The 23,849-nt window shown below is 47.6% G+C and overlaps 1 protein-coding gene across 1 annotated transcript in view; it reads right to left on the bottom strand.

Moving 5' to 3' along the window:
* Window positions 1-904: 904 nt before the first annotated feature.
* The window catches only part of lonp2 (lon peptidase 2, peroxisomal), a 260,350-nt gene continuing 237,405 nt past the window's right edge, over window positions 905-23,849 (bottom strand). The window contains exons 14-15 of the mRNA XM_072518204.1: window positions 18,685-18,875; window positions 905-2,105 (exon numbers count right to left, since the gene is read on the bottom strand). Coding sequence (XP_072374305.1) covers window positions 1,884-2,105; window positions 18,685-18,875 — 413 coding nt within the window. The 3' untranslated portion in view covers window positions 905-1,883. The remainder of the gene's footprint in view (window positions 2,106-18,684; window positions 18,876-23,849) is intronic.

Here is a 23,849-nt window from a genome sequence, read left to right as displayed (position 1 = left end):
AGTTCAGTGTCTGCAGAATTTTCCTTTTTTGTAGTCCTTCCCATAATCTGCTCTAGCTGTGATCATGGTTTTACAGACCAAGGCAAAATTATTAACCAATTCATCTGAAACAAAATTTTTAACTATGGTTCCCCACCACATTGTAGAGAGTGGCCCAGGTCTTGACTCCTCCTAAAACAATTTGTGAAGGTTACAGGAGGAGTGTCCAATGAAAATGCAGGGAACTGGGATTAAGACAATGCAAATACAGATGGATTATGTGGGATTGCTGGCAGTGCAAAACGTTGGCTTTGGGAGCCTGCTAACTTTATAATGCCATTTCTTTGTGCAGAATCAGCACATGGCTTCTGCAGAATTATTAAGCTAGACTACATAAGAGCAAATTCATGAGTGTGTGCTTTGACATGGAGCTTCACTTAGAAGGCCTGCATACTGGGAAGTGCAGCTAGTTCCTCTGCTTATTCATAAAGCCTACCATCTATATGGAGGATGAAAATATAGTTTGGCATATTAGAATACTATCTTCAGAAAAAAATGATTTAAAACTGCTTAAGTAGACATTGCGATATTTAAGAATCCTTTGCACTGAATCAGAACTATTACATTATTCTTTATGCTGCAAGTCACTTTCTTTTCAGAATCGTGCAAACCAACAGCTCCATTATATTTGCTTCAGCAATGAGTCTTTAATTTTTGTTTGTGATTTTGTCCTGAATAAACTTTGGCTTGATCACTAAGGAAATCACTGGAGATAAATTTATTTTGTGCTTTCCATACGACCAGGGGATTTTCACAGTAACTTCACTGCAGTGTTAATGTAAGTCTACTTGTGACAATAATAAAGATTATTATTGTTAATTTCCAAGGAACTTAAAAGAAATATCCAGCCTAAAATACAATCCGCTCTGCGAAACAAAATTATGGGCAAAGATTTATTGCAAATTTGTTTGGACAAAAGAAACAAAGCATGATTAGGTTGGAGAAAATATTTTTTTGCCAACATTACAGCTATGAGCAGTAACGGTTAAATATCATCACTTTATAGATAAGTTTTTATTAACAGATCCATAGAATTTACAGTGCAGAAGGAGGCCATTCGGCCCATCGAGTCTGCACCGGCTCTTGGAAAGAGCCCCCTACCCAAGGTCAACACCTCCACCCTATCCCCATAACCCAGTAACCCCACCCAACACTAAGGGCAATTTTGGACACTAAGGGCAATTTATCATGGCCAATCCACCTAACCTGCACATCTTTGGACTGTGGGAGGAAACTGGAGCACCCGGAGGAAACCCACGCACACACGGGGAGGATGTGCAGACTCCGCACAGACAGTGACCCAAGCCGGAATTGAACCTGGGACCCTGGAGCTGTGAAGCAATTGTGCTATCCACAATGCTACCGTGCTGCCCCTATCCATCATCGTTGTTGCTGGGCCCACAGCTCAATAAATTTCTTGACAGTACAATTTTCATTACATTGTATGTGTCACAATGTAACAGAAATATTGTTAACTTTTTAAGAAAGAATTTTGGCAAAATAGATTTAATGTATTTATTACTCATTTTGTTTGATATTATTCTTTATCTCCAGCTCATATGTAATTTCTTGTCGAAAAAGCCCAAGTCAAAAGTTAGCCACTGGATGGTATGCATTGTGGTCCAAAACAATTTTCTCTCTTTGCCCAAGATAAGTGTTTTGCCTTCAGATCATACCTTCCTTTGACAACATAGCACAGCTCAGGGTGTAGCCTGAATCCAACCATTCTGTAATGCATCATAAATCAAGTGCAATAATTTCTTCAGAAATGATGTATTAGTTGCATCATGAAACTTGCATTAAAATTTAACCTACAATGAAAACAGATTTAAGTAGCAAAGATTTTAGAGTTTACTATTCAGAATACTATGTTTTGAGTCAGCTGGAAATCCTCCATCAAATGCAGCATTAAGTACATCATCCAACCAAAAAGCAGTTACAAAATCCAGATCTTCCCTCACATTGGCAGGAATCTCATCAAGGTCCTTCTCATTACGTTTTGGTAGAATAACTCTCTTCAGACCAGCTCTGTGTGCAGCTAGAACTTTATCCTTTATTCCACCCACCTATTAGTACACAGAAATTAAAAATGTTAAACAGATAATAAATAAAGTAGGTAGGTTCCAGTTCCTCCAAAAATGAAAACTGATAATTTAATCACATAGCTCCTGTTTGAGAAGCACTAACAATAACACTCCCTCCTTATAAGACAATTGTATAGAATATATATATACACACATTATATATATGAAAATGAACTGAAAATTGCTTATTGTCACAAGTAGGCTTGAAATGAAGTTACTGTGAAATGCCCCTAGTCGCCACATTCCGGCACCTGTTCGGGGAGGCTGGTACGGGTATATATATCAAAGTTTTAGCATAATGTTTCCCATTGAAAGTTGAAGATTTTCAGACTGTGCCCACCAGGTGTAGATGCTGTTAATTCTTGCAAACTGTACTGCCCTGAGATAAGAAACCCAGGCAGCCTGACATTAGGTACTTTCTCCTTTACAGATTGATTGATTTATATGCAGCATGAAGGAAGGCAGGGTGCTTAAACAAGATCATCTGAGATCGCAACAGAAACTGACATTGCTGAGGCAAGGAAAGGTTTGCCACAGCATTGTGATAGAGTTGTTGATTGAAGAAATTAAATCCTAAATTCAAAAATGCTGTCTCTGAATGTAACCTCTTTGGCTGTTTAGTCAAAGAACTGTTTACCAATTACAGTAAGAAGTCTTACAACACCAGGTTAAAGTCCAACAGTTTTGTTTCGAATCACTAACTCTCGGAGCACAGCTCCTTCCTCAGGTGAATGAAGAGGTGGGTTCCAGAAACATATATATAGACAAAGTCAATGATGCAAGACGATACTTTGAATGTGAGTCTTTGCAGGTAATTAAGTCTTTACAGGTCCAGACAGAGCAACTGGAGAGAGGGATAATCACAGGTTAACGAGGTGTGAATTGTCTCAAGCCAGGACAGTTGGTAGGATTTTGCAAACCCAGGCCAGATGGTGGGGGGTGAATGTAATGCGACATGAATCCAAGGTCCTGGTTGAGGCCGTACTCATGTGTGCGGAACTTGGCTATAAGTTTCTGCTCGGCGATTCTGCATTGTCGCGCGTCCTGAAGGCCACCTTGGAGAACGCTTAACCGAAGATCAGGGGCTGAATGCCCTTGACTGCTGAAGTGTTCCCTGATTGGAAGGGAACATTCCTGTCTGCGATTGTCACACGATGTCCGTTCATCCATTGTCGCAGCGTCTGCATGGTCTTGCCAATGTACCATGCTTCGGGACATCTTTTCCTGCAGCGTATGAGGTAGACAATGTTGGCCGAGTCGCACGAGTATGTACCACGTACCTGGTGTACTCACGTGTGATGGTGGTACCCATGTCGATGATCGGTGAAGCCACCGAGTTTGCAGACTGCTTTGGGCTCACTTTATGCCTCTCTGTATCATGCCATGTGGCAAAATATTGTACATCTCGTCCTTCTTTCTCAGCTCTCCCAGTGAAAGTACAAAGTTGCTGGATATCCCAATCTCGACCAGTCAACCTCAGTTGGTGGTTAAAAGCCTTTCATTTTGGAAATGCCTCAAATCTTATCAGCAGAATTCTTCATGCCAAAATCTAAGTGCTGACACCGGGACTGAATCGGTGATGGTCTATGACAGCAAAATTGGCACCGTTCCCAGATCAATCTACCGTTCCACTGGCACCATACGGAACACGACCGATTCCAATGGAAAACTGATTCGGGATTGGCACTCAAGAGGCCGACAAGCTGCAGCCACATATAAACACTCCACTCCCCACACGCACTCATCCCAGCCAACAAGATGGCAGCAAGGAGAGCGGCACGGCGGTTCACCAACGGCGAGCTGGGGATCCTACTGGGTGCAGTGGAGGAGAGGCGGACTACATTGCTGTAGTCGCCGAGGCGAAGGTCGACATCGGGTGAGCAAGTGAGACCCTGCTGAGTTGTGGTTCTCCATGGCATGTGTGTCACCACCCCCACCACCACCTCTCCACACCCACCTACACCACCACCCCCACATCCCCTCCTCCACCACCTTCCCCCACAACCACCCCTCCACACCCACACCAGCATCTCCCCACACCCCCACTACACTGCCCCCTCCCCACCACCCCATCGCACTGCGCACCCCTCCTACACAAACACACACCTCCTCCCCCACACACACACCCTCCCCCACACACCCCCTCCCATATTCCCCTTGCACTCCCCCTCCACACTGCCCCCTCCAGCACCACACCCTCCTTCTGACTGCCACCTCCATCACCACCCAAAACTCCAACACCCGGTCCAATCATACGTCTTATCTTGTGTCTGCAGGATCACAGGACTGCCCTCTCACAAGCAGCCATGTGTCTGGGCCACCTCAGTGGGCCATGGCTGAGGACGTTGGCGACATTGCCCAGGCGCTGGTCAACATGGCACAGACCCAGAAGGTGGTGATGCAGTCACTGGCTGATGTGGCACAGACCCAGGAGGTGGTGGCACAGTCGCAGCGTGATGCGGTGCAGTCCCAGAGGGACTGTTGTCCACTCGGTGCTCCATGGCAGTGAGCATCGAGACCCTTGTCGGGTGGGCGTGCGCCTCCAGGACTGGCAGCGTTAGGTGCCGGGAATCTCAGGAGTTAGATCCGCTTGCAACCACATCACATAGAGAAGCCCGGGGGCTATAGGGCAGTCCAGGGAGGAGGTGGTGGTGACTCCCTGATGGGAGGTACCGGAATAGCACGGCCACCAAAAGGGACCCAGGTCACAGTGCTGGAATCGCAGCAGGCTGCCTCCACTCCTGATGTACCGCCTGGGGATTTAAAAAAAATTTGATCATGGGACATGGGCATCGCAGGCTGTGCCAGTATTTATTGCCCTTCGCTCATTGCCCTTGAGGGGTTAGTTAAGAGTCAACTGTCATGTGAGAGTACCCTTTAAGAAATGAGTGTTTAAGAAATGTACCTTTAAGAAATGGAGCTGCTCATGTTACTGGAGTGATGTCAGAGTGTGGGTGGAGCTGAGCTCCACTTCTGCTTTTTAGTTTCAGTTTGAGAAAGAGCTTGGGGGTGTCTGTGTTTTTCAGTGAGCTGAATCTGAAGCTAAAAGTGAGCTGCATTGCTGTGATCTCTGCCATCCAAAGACTATCTATGAAACTAAAAAGCAGAAGTGGAGCTCAGCTCCACCCACACTCTGACATCACCCCAGTAACATGAGCAGCTCCATTTCCTAAAGGTACATTTCTTAAACACTCATTTCTTAAAGGGTACTCTCACATGACACAACCACATTGCTGTGGATCTGGAGTCACATGTAAGCCAGACCACCTAAGGATGGCAGATTAACTTCCCTAAAAGGACATTAGTACACCAGATGAGTTTTAATGACAATCGACAATGCTCACACGGTCACCATTAGATTTTTAATTCCAGATTTTTAAAAAATTGAATTCAATTTTCACCATCTGCAGTGGCGGGATATGAACCTGGGCTCCCAGAGTATTACTCTGGGTTTCTGGTGTACTAGTCCAGTGACGATACCACAATGCCACCATCAGGGGTATGAAGTCGGAGAACGCCCCTGGGCCGGATGGGTACCCGGCGGAATTTTATAAGGAATTGTGACAGACCTGGCACCACACCTGTTGGGAGCGTTTAATGAAGCACTGGAGAAGAGGATGTTGCCGGAGATGATGGCGCAGGCAGTAATCACACTAATCCCAAGAAAACGGAAGGACCCAGTGGAATATGGGTTGTATAGACCCATATCACTATTGAACACGGATGTGAAAGTATTGGCTAAGTTGTTGGCGGGGAGTATGGAGGATTGTGTCCCGGGGTGGTTGCAGAAGACAAACAGGTTTCGTGAAGGGCAGGCAGCTCGCGAGTAATATAAGACGGCTGTTGAATATGGTGATGAATCCGTCGGGGGCTCTGGTACCGGAGGTGGTGGTGTCCATGGACGCGGAGAGGGTATTTAATTGGGTGGAGTGGCGGTACCTGTTCGAGGTTTTGGGAAGGTTTGGGTTTGGGCTGAGATTTGTGGCATGGGTGCGGTTGCTGTATGTGGGACCAAGGGCGAGGGTGAATGATGAGCTCACAAACCTTTGACTTACACAGGGCTATGAGGCAGGGATGCCCGCTGTTGCTGTTTGCGCTGGCCATAGAGCCGTTGACGATGGCTGTCGGGGTCGGTGGAATGGCGGGGGATTATATGGGGACAGCGGGAACATTGGGTGTCGCTTTATGCCAATGGCCTCTTGCTGTATGTTTCGGATCTGTAGGAGAGTATGGGAAGGATTATGGGCCTGCTGGGGAGGTTTGGAGGATTCTCGGGGTACAAACTGAATGTAGGGAAAAGCGAGGTATTCCCGGTGAATGCCCTGGGACAGCGGGCTAATTTAGGGGGGGGTGCCGTTTATGGTAGCGAGGGATAGGTTTAGGTATTTGGAGATCCCGGTAGCAAGGGAATGGACGGGGCTCCATAAGTGGAACTTAATGAAGCTGATGGAGGAGGCCAGGGAGGATCTTAGGAGGGGAGGGTCCAAGCGGTGAAAATTAATAGTCTGCCGAGGTTCTTGTTTATCTTTCAGGCTCTCCCAATCTTTATACCAAAGCCTTTTGTCGGAAGGTGGACACAATCATCTCGGACTTTGTATGGGCGGGGAAGGAGCCGAGGGTGGGGAGGACCCAGCTCCCTGCTACAGAGGCAGCAGGGGGGGTTGGCGTTGCCGAACTTGCTTCATTATTATTGGGCAGCGAATGTGGACAAGGTGCGGCAGTGGTGGGAAGGAGAAGGGGTAGAGTGGATTAGGATGGAGGAGGAATCTTGTAAGGGGTATTGTTTGAGGGCTATGGTGACGGCAAGGAGTGAGGCACTGCGAAGGGTAAACGGGACATCCTCTTGTGCAAGGATGAACCTGATACAGTTTAAGGTGGTGCACAAGGTGCATATGACTGGGGCGAGGGTTCTTTCAGGGGGTAGCAGATGAGTGTGAGAGGTGTGGGCGGGGGCCAGCGAACCACGCACACATGTTTTGGGGTTATGAAAAATTGGGAAGGTTCTGGGTGGGAGAGTTCACCGTCTTAGCCAGGATAGTGGAGGAGGAGGTGGACCCGGACCCTTTCATGGTGATATTTGGGGTTTCAGAGAAGCTGGAGCTCATCGCGGCCTTTGTCTCTCTGATTGCAAGGCGACGAATTTTGCTGGAGTGGTGGTCGGCATCGCCACCGGGGGTAGCGGCTTGGTTGCATGACCTGTACGACTTCCTGCAGCTAGAGCGGATAAAGTATGAGTTAAGGGGCTCAGAAGGAGGGTTTGAGAAAATGTGGGGGATGTTTGTGACCGTGTTTGAGGAGCTGGTCGGCGCAGGGGGCTGGGGGATGGGAGGGTGAAAAAGGGGAAAATTCTGTACAGACTGTATAGTTGATTGTTGGGAAGTATATTTCCCGGAATGTTTATTTGCTGTAACCTGTTTTCTTACATGTTTGCTTTGAAAGCAGACCAAGGCAGACCAGCAGCACGGTTCAATTCCCGTACAAGCCTCCCCGAACAGGCGCCGGAATGTGGCGACTAGGGGCTTTTCACAGTAACTTCATTTGAAGCCTACTTGTGACAATAAGCGATTTTCATTTCATTTAATTTCAAATACATTTAAAAAAAACCACAATGCCACCTAGATGTAGCATTAGGGCGCGCAAGGCCAGAAAAGAAGGCATAAGTTATGTCGGCACGGGTGCAGGGCACAGTATAGGATTAGTGGCGAGGGCACAAACGTGTATATATTTGTTCACATTAAACACCTGTGCACAACGTTACAACCTGCCTCGGTGCTCTATTAGAGGGTTGGACTGGTCTGGACTGGCCTTGCCCAGGGAACGCATTTCAGCCAGCCTCACCGCTCCTGTGACCCACCCCCCATCCCGTCCCACCCACGCCCCCATCTCCACCACTTCAGAAATTCAATGGAATTGTGTGATGGAATGGCCAGCTTGCGTGCAGGGATCGCCCAGGTGGATGGGCAGGAGTCAGACGTCGAACAATGCGGAGCACCAGAGCTCATCCTCCATCCCATGGACCAGACACGCTGTTACTGCCAACCTAGGGCCCACACCCATAGTGAGACAGGTAGGTATCACGGAGGGGGTTGCAAGGCGGAATGGGGGTGGGGGGTGTTTGTGAGGGAGGGGGTTCATCGGGTGGGGCTGGGGGGAATAAGATGTACGTGCCGCTGGCCAGTCCCCCGAGTTTTTTTTTGATATTCTTTTTTTTTAATTAAATATTTTATTGAAAATTTTTGGTCAACCAACACAGTACATTGTGCATCCTTTACACAATATTATAACAACACAAATAACAATGATCTATTTTAGAAACAAAAAATGAATAAATAATAAATAACAAAAATGAAAACTAGCCCTAATTGGCAACTGCCTTATCACAAGTAACACTCTCCAAAAATATAATTTAACAGTCCAATATATAATTATCTGTAGCAACGACCTATACATACTATACAGTATATATTAACAACCCTGAGAGTCCTTCTGGTTCCTCCCCCCCCCCCCCCCCCCCCGATCCTGGGCTGCTGCTGCTACCTTCTTTTTCCCATTCCGTCTATCTTTCTGCGAGGTATTCGACGAACGGTTGCCACCGCCTGGTGAACCCTTGAGCCGACCTCCTTAGGACGAACTTAATCCGCTCTAGCTTTATAAATCCCGCCATGTCATTTATCCAGGTCTCCACCCCCGGGGGCTTGGCTTCTTTCCACATTAGCAATATCCTGCGCCGGGCTACTAGGGACGCAAAGGCCAAAACATCGGCCTCTCTCGCCTCCTGCACTCCCGGCTCTTGTGCAACCCCAAATATAGCCAACCCCCAGCTTGGTTCGACCCGGACTCCTACTACTTTTGAAAGCACCTTTGTCACCCCCATCCAAAACCCCTGTAGTGCCGGACATGACCAAAACATATGGGTATGATCCGCTGGGCTTCTCGAGCACCTCGCACACCTATCCTCCACCCCAAAAAATTTACTGAGCCGTGCTCCAGTCATATGTGCCCTGTGTAATACCTTAAACTGAATCAGGCTTAGCCTGGCACACGAGGACGACGAGTTTACCCTGCTTAGGGCATCTGCCCACAGCCCCTCCTCGATCTCCTCCCCCAGCTCTTCTTCCCATTTCCCTTTTAGGCATCTACCATAGTCTCCCCTTCGTCCCTCATTTCCCTATATATATCTGACACCTTACCATCCCCCACCCATGTCTTTGAGATCACTCTGTCCTGCACCTCTTGTGTCGGGAGCTGCGGGAATTCCCTCACCTGTTGCCTCGCAAAAGCCCTCAGTTGCATATACCTGAATGCATTCCCTTGGGGCAACCCATATTTCTCGGTCAGCGCTCCCAGACTCGCGAACTTCCCATCCACAAACAGATCTTTCCGTTGCGTTATTCCTGCTCTTTGCCACATTCCATATCCCCCATCCATTCCCCCCGGGGCAAACCTCTGGTTGTTTCTTATCGGGGACCCCCCCAAGGCTCCAGTCTTTCCCCTATGCCGTCTCCACTGTCCCCAAATCTTCAGTGTAGCCACCACCACCGGGCTTGTGGTGTAGTTCCTCGGTGAGAACGGCAATGGGGCTGTCACCATAGCCTGTAGGCTAGTCCCCCTACAGGACGCCCTCTCTAATCTCTTCCACGCCGCTCCCTCCTCCTCTCCCATCCACTTACTCACCATTGAAATATTAGCGGCCCAATATTACTCACTTAGGCTCGGTAGTGCCAGCCCCCCCCTATCCCTGCTACGTTGTAAGAATCCCTTCCTCACTCTCGGGGTCTTCCCGGCCCACACAAAACCCATGATGCTCTTTTCAATCCTTTTAAAAAAAGCCTTCGTGATCACCACCGGGAGGCACTGAAACACAAAGAGGAATCTCGGGAGGACCACCATCTTAACCGCCTGCACCCTCCCTGCCAGTGACAGGGATACCATATCCCATCTCTTGAAATCCTCCTCCATCTGTTCCACCAACCGCGTTAAATTTAACCTATGCAATGTGCCCCAATTCTTAGCTATCTGGATCCCCAGGTAACGAAAGTCCCTTGTTACCTTCCTCAACGGTAGGTCCTCTATTTCTCTACTCTGCTCCCCTGGATGCACCACAAACAACTCACTTTTCCCCATGTTCAATTTATACCCTGAAAAATCCCCAAACTCCCCAAGTATCCGCATTATTTCTGGCATCCCCTCCGCCGGGTCCGCCACGTATAGTAGCAAATCGTCCGCATACAAAGATACCCGGTGTTCTTCTCCTCCCCTAAGTACTCCCCTCCACTTCTTGGAACCCCTCAACGCTATCGCCAGGGGCTCAATCGCCAGTGCAAACAATAATGGGGACAGAGGGCATCCCTGCCTTGTCCCTCTATGGAGCCGAAAATATGCAGATCCCCGTCCATTCGTGACCACGCTCGCCACTGGGGCCCTATACAACAGCTGCACCCATCTAACATACCGCTCTCCAAAACCAAATCTCCTCAACACCTCCCACAAATAATCCCACTCCACTCTATCAAATGCTTTCTCGGCATCCATCGCCACTACTATCTCCGTTTCTCCCTCTGGTGGGGCCATCATCATTACCCCTAACAACCTCCGTATATTCGTGTTCAGCTGTCTCCCCTTCACAAACCCAGTTTGGTCCTCGTGGACCACCCCCGGGACACATTCCTCTATTCTCATTGCCATTACCTTGGCCAGGACCTTGGCATCTACATTTAGGAGGGAAATAGGTCTATAGGACCCGCATTGTAGCGGGTCCTTTTCCTTCTTTAAGAGAAGCAATATCGTTGCTTCAGACATAGTCGGGGGCAGTTGTCCCCTTTCCTTTGCCTCATTAAAGGTCCTCGTCAGTACCGGGGCGAGCAAGTCCACATATTTTCTATAGAATTCGACTGGGAATCCATCCGGTCCCGGGGCCTTTCCCGCCTGCATGCTCCTAATTCCTTTCACCACTTCTTCTACCTCGATCTGTGCTCCCAGTCCCACCCTTTCCTGCTCTTCCACCTTGGGAAATTCCAGCCGATCCAAGAAGCCCATCATTCTCTCCCTCCCATCCGGGGGTTGAGCTTCATATAATTTTTTATAAAATGTCTTGAACACTCCATTCACTCTCTCCGCTCCCCGCTCCATCTCTCCTTCCTCATCCCTCACTCCCCCTATTTCCCTCGCTGCTCCCCTTTTCCTCAATTGGTGTGCCAGCAACCTGCTCGCCTTCTCCCCATATTCGTACTGTACACCCTGTGCCTTCCTCCATTGTGCCTCTGCAGTGCCTGTAGTCAGCAAGTCAAATTCTACATGTAGCCTTTGCCTTTCCCTGTACAGTCCCTCCTCCGGTGCTTCCGCATATTGTCTGTCCACCCTCAAAAGTTCTTGCAGCAACCGCTCCCGTTCCTTACTCTCCTGCTTCCCTTTATGTGCCCTTATTGATATCAGCTCCCCTCTAACCACCGCCTTCAACGCCTCCCAGACCACTCCCACCTGGACCTCCCCATTATCATTGAGTTCCAAGTACTTTTCAATGCACCCCCTCACCCTTAGACACACCCCCTCATCTGCCATTAGTCCCATGTCCATTCTCCAGGTTGGGCGCCCTCCTGTTTCCTCCCCTATTTCCAAGTCCACCCAGTGTGGAGCGTGATCCGAAATGGCTATAGCCGTATACTCCGTTCCCCTCACCTTCGGGATCAATGCCCTACCCAGCACAAAAAAGTCTATTCGCGAGTAGACTTTATGGACATAGGAGAAAAACGGGAACTCCTTACTCCTAGGTCTGCTAAATCTCCACGGGTCTACACCTCCCATCTGCTCCATAAAATCTTTAAGTACCTTGGCTGCTGCCGGCCTCCTTCCAGTCCTGGACTTCGACCTATCCAGCCCTGGTTCCAACACCGTATTAAAATCTCCCCCCATTATCAGCTTTCCCATCTCTAGGTCCGGAATGCGTCCTAGCATCCGCCTCATAAAATTGGCATCATCCCAGTTCGGGGCATATACGTTTACTAAAACCACCGTCTCCCCCTGTAGTTTGCCACTCACCATCACGTATCTGCCCCCGTTATCCGCCACTATAGTCTTTGCCTCGAACATTACCCGCTTCCCCACTAATATAGCCACCCCCCTGTTTTTCGCATCTAGCCCCGAATGGAACACCTGCCCCACCCATCCTTTGCGTAGCCTAACCTGGTCTATCAGTTTCAGGTGCGTTTCCTGTAACATAACCACATCTGCCTTAAGTTTCTTAAGGTGTGCGAGTACCCGTGCCCTCTTTATCGGCCCGTTCAGCCCTCTCACGTTCCACGTGATCAGCCGAGTTGGGGGGCTTCCTACCCCCCCCCCCTTGTCGATTAGCCATCACCTTTTTCCAGCTCCTCACCCGGTTCCCACGCAGCTGTATCTCCCCCAGGCGGTGCCCCCCCGCCCATCCTCTCCCATACCAGCTCCCCCTTCTCCCCAGCAGCAGCAACCCAGTAATTCCCCCCTCCCACCCCCCCCGCTAGATCCCCCGCTAGCGTAATTACTCCCCCCATGTTGCTCCCAGAAGTCAGCAAACTCTGGCTGACCTCGGCTTCCCCCCGTGACCTCGGCTCGCACCGTGCGACGCCCCCTCCTTCCTGCTTCTCTATTCCCGCCATGATTATCATAGCGCGGGAACCAAGCCTGCGCTTCTCCCTTGGCCCCGCCCCAAATGGCCAACGCCCCATCTCCTCCACCTCCCCTCCTCCCCCCATCACCACCTGTGGGAGAGAGAAAAGTTACCACATCGCAGGATTAGTACATAAAACCCCTCTTTGCCCCCCACATTCGCCCCACCACTTTTTAATAACCCGCTCATTCCAGTTTTTCTTCCACAATAAAAGTCCACGCTTCATCCGCCGTCTCAAAGTAGTGGTGCCTCCCTCGATATGTGACCCACAGTCTTGCCGGTTGCAGCATTCCAAATTTTATCTTCTTTTTATGAAGCACCGCCTTGGCCCGATTAAAGCTCGCCCTCCTTCTCGCCACCTCCGCACTCCAGTCTTGATAAACGCGGATCACCGCGTTCTCCCATTTACTGCTCCGAGTTTTCTTCGCCCATCTAAGGACCATTTCTCTATCCTTAAAACGGAGGAATCTCACCACTATGGCTCTGGGAATTTCTCCTGCTCTCGGTCCTCGCGCCATCACTCGGTATGCTCCCTCCACCTCCAACGGACCCGCCGGGGCCTCCGCTCCCATTAACGAGTGCAGCATCGTGCTCACATATGCCCCGACGTCCGCTCCCTCCACACCTTCAGGAAGACCAAGAATCCTCAGGTTGTTCCTCCTTGCGTTGTTTTCCAGTGCCTCCAACCTTTCCACACATCGTTTCTGATGTGCCTCCTGCGTCTCCGTCTTCACCACCAGGCCCTGTATATCGTCCTCATTCTCGGCTGCCTTTGCCTTCACGACCCGAAGCTCCCGCTCCTGGGTCTTTTGTTCCTCCTTTAGCCCTTCGATCGCCTGTAGTATCGGGGCCAACAGCTCTTTCTTCATTTCCTTTTTGATCTCTTCCACACAGCATTTCAAGAACTCTTGTTGTTCAGGGCCCCATGTTAAACTGCCACCTTCCGACGCCATCTTGGTTTTTGCTTGCCTTCCTTGCCGCTGTTCTAAAGGATCCACTGCAATCTGGCCACTCTCTCCTCCTTTTTCCATCCGTATCCAGGGGGGATTCCCTTCTGGTTTACCGCACAGTGTTTTTAGCCGTCAAAATTGCCGTTGGGGCTCCTATCAAGAGCCCAAAAGTCCGTTTCACCGGGAGCTGCCGAAACGTGCGACTCAGCTGGTCATCGCCGCACCCGGAAGTCCCAGTCCCCCTAGTTGATGAACCTGGAGGCGATTAGAGTGCCCCGTGCGTGTTGGCCCTGGCGCACACATTGTGCTGCCTCCCGTGCCTGCCCTCTGCCAGCATCTTCCTCATCGGACAAGGACTGGCGTTCATCCCCTTCCTCCAGCACTTCACCTCTGCTACTCGATGTGACGCAGCAGGTCACCACAATATACTGGAGGGTCTCTCTAGTGCGGTCCAGGGACCTGAACCGCATTGGCGTCGTTGTAGCGTTTCTCCGTGTCAGTCTGTGGCCTCCGGATAGGTGTCATTAGTCACTTCCGCAGCGGATAACTCTGTTGCCCAGGAGCCAATCAGAGGGGCACCTTGAAGAGGTCAGGAACCGTAGAGTGTGCCATGATGAAGGCGCCGTGCACACTGCCCGGGTAATGGTCGGAGACGTGCATGATGCGCATCTCATGGTCACACACAGCTGCACGTTCATCGAGAGGAACCCCTTTCAGTTTGTGAAGATCGGCTTGTCATGGGTCGGTGCTCGTAGGGCTTATTTTTCAAAGAATTTCACAATTGCTACAATTACATTTTGCCTCGTCATGTCTCAATTTGGCTCTTTTCCTTATGCTTTTGGGCTCTTGCAGATCAACAGCTGCAGAAGTAGCATTTTCGATAGACAGTCAAAGGCCAAGCAGAGATTGGGAGAGTTTATTCTAGGGCCAAACACAAGAAAATGGGGTCGGTGGGGGCTCAATGTGGCTGATGAAGAAGTAGAGGGGCTTATGAGAGACAAGGTTGAGAGGATAGCTAAGAACAGCAAAGAATGACAAAAAGATTAGCATGGAGTGAAAAATCAGAGTACGGGAGAAAGATAGTTAGAAATATAAAGAATTTCTATAGATATTTAAATAGGTAAAGAGTTAACAAAGTGAGCGTAGGTCTATAGAAAGTGCGTCTGGGTATTGATAATGGAAGCAGGGAGATGGCAGATGAATTGAACGGGTATTTTACATCTGTCTTCACGATAAAGGTCACAAGTAACATTTCAGAAATAGCTGTAAATCAGGAAATGGAAGGGAAGGAAGAACTCAGAAAAATTACAATCACCAGAGAAGTAGAACTGAGTAAATTGCTAGGGCTGCAGCTAACAAATTCCTGGGTCCAGGTGGACGTCATCCTAGGGTCTTGATAGAAGTGGCTAGGGAGGTAGTTAATGCAGTGGTTATAATTTTCCAAAATTCCCTAGAATCGAAGGTTCTACTAGATTGGAAAATGACAAATTAAACATCTTTATTCGAAAAGGGAAGCAGAAGTGGGAAATTACAGGACAGTTAGACTAACATTTGTCATAGGGAAAATGTTTGAAGCTATTAGTAAATATGTTATAGCAGGGCACTTAGAAAAATTCAAGGCAATCAAGCAGACTCAACATCATTTTGTGAAAGGAAAATCATGTTTAACCAATTTATTGGTGTTCTTTGAAGGGGTCACATGTGTTATGTATAAAAGCGAACCGGTGGATGTACTGTACTTACGTTTCCAAAAGGCATTTGATAAGGTGTCACATCAAAGGTTATTGCGCAAAATAAAAGCTCATGATGTAGGGAGTAACATATTGGCATGGAGAGAAGATTGGCTAGCTAACAGGAAACAGAGATAGCATAGGAAGTAGTGATCACAATATGATATTCAGTTTGAGAATGAGAGACTTATATCGGAAACAACTGTGTTTAACTTCAGGGGAATTACAATGAAATGAAGATAAGAGTTAGCTAAAATGGACTGGGTGGATAGGGGCAGCACAGTGCCAGGGACCCGGGTTCAATTCCAGCCTTGGCTGACTGCGTGAAGGTTGCACATTCTCCCCGTGTCCGCGTGGGTTTCCTTCGGGTGCTGTGGTTTCCTCCCACAGTCTAAAGATGTGCAAGTTAGAGAATTGGCCATGTTAAATTGCCCCTTCGTGTCCAGAGTATGAAGTTGAAAGAAAAAGCATATAAGGAAACAAAAGTCAGTGATAGCCCCGAAGACTGGGATAAATTCAGAATCCAGCAAAGGAGGACTAAAATGATAAAGAGGGAGAAAATAAACTACAAAGGCAAACTAGCGAAGAATATAAAACTGACAATAAGAGCTTCTTTCAATATATCAAATGGAAGAGAGAGGTCAAAGTGAACATAGGCCTCTTATAAAATGAATCTGGGGAGATAGTAATGGGGAACAAAGAAATAACAGAGGAGTTAAACATATTTTGCATCAGTCTTTACGGTGGAAGATACTTCAAACATCCCATTAATACTCAATAATATGGGGGAGGAATTAAATGCCATCACCATCACTAGAGAAGTAGTATTAGACAAACAAATGGGGCTAATGGCAGATATGTCTCTCTGCCCTGATGGCTTGTATCCTAGGATCCTAAAAGAAGTAGCTAGAGATAGTGGATGCATTGGTTGTAATTTTCCCAAAATCCTTGGGATTCCGGAGAAGTACCAGAGGATTGGAAAACTGATACCTCTATTCAAAAAGGAGGCAATAGGATAACTATAGGCCAATTAGCCTAACATCAACCTCACAAAAGGTTAAGTCATAAGATAAGAGCTCATGGTGTTGCAGGTAAGATATTGCCATGGAAAGAGAATTGGCAAATGGGCAGGAAACAGCGAGTGGAGATAAGGGATTCTTTTTCACGTTGGCGACCTGTATCTAGTGAGGTTCCACAGGGATCAGTACTGGGATGTCAGCTGTTTACAATATATATTGATGACTTGGAGGAAGAAAGTGAAATGTACTGGACCCAAATTTGCAGATGACACAAAAATATTTGAAAAGGCAAGTTGCGAGAGGGATACAAACAGCTTGCAAAGAGATATTGGTAGGTAAATGGGCAAAAAGTTAGCAAATGGAGTATAATGTGGGAAAATGTGAAGTTCTTCATTTTGGAAGGGAGAACAAAAGAACAAGATTATTTAATGGAGAAATACTGCAGAAAGCTGCAGCACAGAGGGACTTGTGGATACTTGTGCACAAAACATAGAAAGCGGGCACACAGGTGCAGCAGGTAATCAGGAAGGCTAATGGAATGTTGGCCCTTATTTCAAGGGGGTTGGAATAAAAGACGAGGGAAGTTTTGCTGCAGCTGTGCAAGGTACTGTTAAGACCATATCTGGAGTACTATGAGCAGTTTTGGTCCCCTTATTTAAGGAAATATATTATTTCATTGGAGATGGTTCAGAGAAGGTTCATAAGGATGATCCCCGGTATGGAGGGAATATCTTATGAGCAAAGATTCAACAGATAGGGACTCTACTCATTGGAATTTAGAAGAACGAGAGGTAATCTCATTGAAACATATAGGATTCTTAAGGGGCTTGACAGGATAAATGCTGAGAGGATGTTTCCCCTCATAGGAGAGTCTAGGATCAGAGGGCATAGTCTCAGAATAAAGGGGTGACAATTTAAGACTGAGATGAGGAGGAATTTCTTCTCTCAGAGGGTTGTGAGTTCTTGGAACACCTTGCCACAGAGAGCTGTGGAGCAGAGTCCTTATGTATATTTAAGGCTGAGATAGATAGATTCTTGATCAGTAGGGAAATCAAGGGTTATGGAGAAAGAGCAGGAATGTGGACATGAGGAATGTCAGTTCAGCCACGATCCTATTGAATGGCAGAGCAGGCTCGAGGGGCCGAACAGCTTACTCCTGTTCCTATTTCTTATGGTCTTATAAATGTGTTTTTTTCTGGTTGGCAGTGGTATGCCACAAGGATCAGTGCTGGTGCCTCAACCTTTTACAATTTCTATAAATGACTTGGATGAACATTTGGTTGCAATATTTGCTGATAACATACAGATAGATAGTAAAGTAAATTATAAAGAGGACATCAGGAAGCTACAAAGGGACACATTACGTGAGAGGGTAAAGAGCTGGCAAATAAAGTATAATGTGGGAAAATGTGAGATTGTCCATTTTGATAGAAGAATAAAAAATAAACTTATCTAAATGGTGAGAGATGGCAGAGCAATTTAGGTGGAATAGGTGCCAGGAGGAGAGGAGAGAAACCAAGATGTAATAAGACCACACCACCACCATGGTGGCTTGGCATGTTAGATGGTGATAGATTTTGTAAAATGGGAGGTTTCAGTAGGAGTCAGGACATCGCCATTCAGGGTGCACATCCAGTAAATATTTAAATAAAAACAAAGAAATAATTCAAAAATATTCTCTGGTAAGAAAGGTACAATGGTATAACTGGAGTTGAAGGCTAGCTATCCTTGACAATATTTAACATACATAGAAGATAGGAGCAGGAGGAGGCCTTTTGGCCCTTTGAGCCTGCTCCGCCATTTATCACGATCATGGCTGATCATTCAACTCAATAGCCTAATCCTGCTTTCTCCCCATAGCCTTTGATCCCATTCTCCCCAAGTGCTATATCTAGCCGCCTCTTGAATATATTCAATGTTTTAGCATCAACTACTTCCTGTGGTAATGAATTCCACAGGCTCACTACTCTTTGGGTGATATATGATATATTTTCACAAGAAAAAGAACTGCAGTGTGAAGAGTGAGACTAAATTGGAGCCACAAAGAATCTAATTAATGTCATTATTAATATTTGAATAAAGTAAAGTGAAACTATATACATTTATTAAAGTTTATCTAGTTTATGTGTTAAACACTGATTAAATCTTCTCCATATTGATGCATAATTGTAATACGAGTGAGAGTTAAGGATAATTTTCTTCAGAAATTTAGATACTCACAGGTAGAACAAGGCCTCGCAATGTTATTTCACCTGTCATAGCAACATCAGAACGCACCAAATGGCCACTGAACAGAGAGGCAAGGCATGTTACTATAGTGACACCGGCAGATGGTCCATCTTTTGTAACAGCTCCAGCTGGAAAGTGTAGATGTATATCAGTGTTGTCAAGGAGATCAAAGCTTCCACCAGCTAAAGGGGAGAGACAAGTTTCCATGGTTATTGTTACATTAAAAACATATTCCCATATTAAATGAGACCATTTTCTGGAATAAATTTCTGCAGATAAATTTAAAATTCTCATATAACCATTGGTTCCATACTTTTCTGCATGGGGCTCTTAGAAATAATGATACAAATTTTGGAAGAACTTGTATAATTTCAAACATCTCCCCAAGGAGTTCCTGACGAGAACTACTTCCTTCCGCAACCTCCTCTCGTGTTTTTTTAACTTCTTGCATTTTAAGCTGAAATTCTCTCTCCTGCTCTCTTTTTCCTTTGTTAATCTTTCCATTTCTATATCAAGTTTCCTCATTTCAATTACCTTTTGCAAAACTTTCTCTTTTTCTTGTTTTCCCATTCTTTTTTCTTTTTCTGCAGCTTGAGTTCAGAATTTTCATCATTATTTCCTTTTATAATGGCATCTTAACCAATTCAATTGTCTCACTTTTTGTAGAATTTGGTCTATCAGGCAACCCCTGCAATTTTAAATATTTCACTATACGTACAATAATCTCAGCTTTCCTTGTCCCTGTAGGTAATCCTAATTTTAATTTATCTGCCAATTCCAACAGTTTAGCCATAAATACATTTTTCAATTTTGCCACAGTTATGTTATCCACTTCCAAATAAGTCTGAACTAGAGTGAGAGCCATTTTTTCTGCAGTCTTTTTGCTTTAAATAACAAGTTTTCACTTGCTTTCCACGTTTCTCACATTTGTTACCTTTAAAAAGTCAAATTCTCTAGACCAAACAAACTATGCTTTTTAAAATATCCCAGTCCAAGAACCCTCAATTTATATGTTACGAAATCCCGCCAATGTTACGTGCGAGAGTGTTCCAACCTGAAACACTGATTTTATGTTTTGGCTATTAGTGAGACATGTCTGCGGAAACTGAGACATCAAACCTCTCTTTCATTAAACAAAAAAAGTATCTATTAATGTAGAAGAAAGATAATGAAACACTACAAATAACAATCTTATACCTTGGCACATTAACAGTAAACACTTAATCCCTCAAAGACTGGAAACCCAAAAGCATCTGCCTACGTAATGCTAAACTCGACTGAGACCACTCCATTTCCCAAATGTAGGAGGGAAAAAGAGCCTCCAGAGGTACACTTACGGCAGCAAGGAAAAGCCTGCCTGGAACCTAAGTCTCCCAAGAACTTAATCCAATTAGCATAGTACAAGCCAGCATGCCACAGGTAACACATCTTCCACTTCAGCGACAGGAACTAATAGGACAGTGATCAGCCTGGCCTCTGGCCTGTCTAGGAAAGACATTGTACAGCTAGCTACATGCAAATATCAGGGTCATGGAGCAGTTACCACCCCATCACGGACCGATTGTTTAGACACGGTCCTTTTGTATTACAAAGCAGGTGGGCAAAATGTACCTCCAGAACGATTAGGAGCAATGTATGTAAAACAGTGTATCCGCGTCATCTAATCGGGAATGACTGTAATCCCATCACGTTGCCAGTACCGATAATCGGTTGCATTGTACTATTTGTATCACTCATATCATGTTGTATCATTTTAAATCTCTCCGTATCGAACCAAAACAGTATAAAGAATTGCGTGGGGGCTTTGTTCGGGCAGAGCTACTTGGACCGAGCTGCAGTTCTAACAGCCGAGTTTAGCTCTCCCGCATGCATGTGGCATTAAAAGACTTTTTGCTAAAGTTTCATATGGTCTGAATAACTCGACTCATTTAACGCCGCTAACACCAAACAACCACAAATCTATTGGTCAAATCTAGTCAGCGACTCCTGCACCATTTGGCTTAATTGACCAGGGCTCGAATATGTCTTTGGTTCAGTGAAGAAAATGATCTTTTGCACAAACAGACTTTTTGCCTTCAGCACCTCACTAACTGAGCTGTTTCCTGAGATTGGCAGCCCCTCTCGTGGTTTTGAAAACCTCGAGCACAATCTACCAGCCACCTCGCGCCAGGCGAGAGAACGAGCAGGCCGGTTAGATAGCGAGAGAGGCCGAAATTGGGAACCATGTCGGGCGCTGATCGGTTACCGATCTAATCGTTGGTGAGATCAGGATCCTGCACGCGGCATGGCGAGAACCAATAATCATCAATTAAGACCAATCTCCATCCTATTAACAGGTAGGACCCACTATCGAATGGCCTCCCGTGATCTAACTGCCTCCCCAGCGAGTGGTCACGTGGGTGCCGTTTAGTACACCTGTTTTAAAAAAGTGAAGCTGGCTGAGTAGCTGCTGTGGGAATCCGAGGTGGTTGAGTAACCATCTCGGAAATCGTGCAGTCAGCCCGGGGAACTGGGGCCGCTGCCCCAGTGTGCGCACACGAGGGGGGGGGGGGGGGGGGCGGTTGTTACTGCCTAGCATCAGACTGGAAGGCCTGAATACTTTGACTGAACCCCGGAGGCATCAACACCACAGAGGCAGCAGCCAACATTCCAACACCCAGGAGCTGGGCCACAGCACAGTGGACATCCCCGCGACCAGAGGCTGGGTATGTGGACTGGTGAGGGGACTAGCACCCGGTCCAGGTAACGTTCGCAGAGGGTGTTTGGGGTACAGGCTCTGGGGTCTGGTGCCCAGTGGACCCTGAGGTGGCCAGGGTGTGGGGGGGGGGGGGGGCATGTGCAGGGCAGGTTGGATGGCACCCTGAGAGCTGGAAGGGGATGTAAGGGTAGAGGACGACTAGGGGATCCAAAGATACCGGGTGGAAGCCACATCTGATTGTCAGTCTCTCACCCTCTCCAATTCCATAGAATATCTCATAATGGATGATATTGTGGACCCTGCGGAAACTGCCATTGTGGTGCTGGTTGCAGGCCAGGCAAACAGAAGCCGGAGAAGTCAACGGCAGCAGCGATGACAAAGGCTCAAGGCAGCGGTGCATGTGCAGGGGCCTGCCTCACACCCCGAGGACCTTGCCACACATCAGGCCAGGGAGGAGCCCAGAGGGGGAGGCCTGCGAAGGCCCAAGGTGTACAGGCGTTGCTGGTCCTTCGAATAGATGACACAGCATGTGCTGCAGGAGACTCTGCCTCAACAAGGGGATGATGGAGCACCTGTCCTTGCGGACTTAGTACCATATGGAGAAGGGTGATACCCGCTTCCTATGGCTGTCAAGTTCACCGCAGACCTGAACTTCTACACTTTGTGATCGTTCTAGGGCTTAAGCTCGGACTGGTGTGGCATATCCCAACCTACAGCCCATAAGTGCATCTGTGAAGTCACGGATGCCCTCTTTGCCCGGGCAGCTGACGATATAAACTTCAACCTGGACCAAACACAACAAGATGCCAAGGAAGCAGGATTCTCTACCATCGCCAAGATGCCCCAGGTTCAGGGGCTAGTAGATGGCACGCATTCGCCATCAGGCGGTCTGGGATCAACACCCTTCATCAACAGGAAGGGGTTCCCCTAAATGTCCAGATTGTGTGCGACCAGCACGTTTATGCACGTGTGCGCACGCTTCCCCGGGATGTGCTTGACAGCTACATCCTGGGGAGTCTTTGTTGGCTCATGGGGGGTGAGGGGCACCCGCTTAAGAACTGGCTGGAGACTCCGCTACGGAGGCCGATGACTGATTCAGAAACACGATATAATGAGGCCCATGTGGCCACCCGGGCTGTCATTGAGCAGTGCACCGGACTGCTACAAATGCGTTTCCAATGCCTCGACCGCTCTTGTGGTTCAATGAAGTACACCCCCAGGAGGGTCACCTGCCTCCACAACCAGGAACAGCAGCGGAGCAACATTCTGGAGGTGGGGGAACATGTGGCCTCCGAGGAGGAGGAGCTGGACCAGCAAGGGCTAGAAGACGAGCCTGAGGAGGAGGCGGACGAGCCTGAGGAGGATCCATGGGACTAGCCGGAGGATGGAGGGCAGATGGCTGCGGCAAAGGATCGGCATGCCCGGAGGACCAGGGAGGCCCTCATCCTCATCCCTTCATTTAGGACGTGGCTTCATTCGTCATCTCTCCCCTGCCCCCGAAAAAAAAAGTCCGCCTCACCCTGCCCCCTCAAGGCAATTAATCCACTCAACCACGCCCCCCCCTCCCCCACTCGAGTCTCCAGGGTGATGGGGCTGCGTTGGCACTGTCAATATACAAAGTAGGAGGGTGATGGTACCCCGCTGTGAGCTGAGCTCTGGTGCTCCTCAATTTATGCCATAGTCTGACTTCTGTCTGTCTGCTGAGTGTGCGCTCACACTCATCAACTACATGCTGTATGCCTTGGGGCGGCGGCAAGGGGGGTGGGCATTCCATAGCACAGAGCCCAGGGGCTGGTGCTGGGCTTGGGAGGACAAATGGGGGGATGCAGTGTGGAGTAACGTGACAAAGGCTTCACATGTCTTGGGTGCAACGTATGTTTAATGGTATACAAGTACAATAGTGCCTCCAACTGTGTTGCGAGTTTCTTTTACTCTGTCTTTTCTGTGGCTCTGTTCCAATTATGGCAATCAGTGAGTTTGCCCTTCCTTTTATGTCATCTATGTCCGAATGCTTAGAGTCGCCAGGTTAGGTGAATTGGCCAATGATAAATTGCCCTTAATGTCCAAATTGCCCTTGGTGTTGGGTGGAGGTGTTGAGTTTGGGTAGGGTGCTCTTTCCAAGAGCTGGTGCAGACTCGGGGGGCCGAATGGCCTCCTTCTGCACTGTAAATTCAATGATAATCTATGATTAATCTAGGACAAAGGTTCGGCACAACATCGTGGGCCGAAGGGCCTGTTCTGTGCTGTATTTTCTATGTTCTATGTTCTATGTATCGAATAATACCACCACAAGTTTCAAATGGCTAGCGATCAAAGAGCCAAACACCAGTTAGTTAGTTCAAGGTCAAGGGTATTTTATTTACACACAATTAGTCATGCAACATAAACACTACTAGTTAACTACACCTATCAACTAAGACAACCTGTACTTAACTTCGGGCACCCGGCTTAGGTCAGA

Source organism: Scyliorhinus torazame, chromosome 10, assembly GCF_047496885.1.
Source record: "Scyliorhinus torazame isolate Kashiwa2021f chromosome 10, sScyTor2.1, whole genome shotgun sequence".
NCBI lineage: Eukaryota > Metazoa > Chordata > Chondrichthyes > Carcharhiniformes > Scyliorhinidae > Scyliorhinus > Scyliorhinus torazame.
This window is presented reverse-complemented; position numbering and strand designations above follow the sequence as displayed.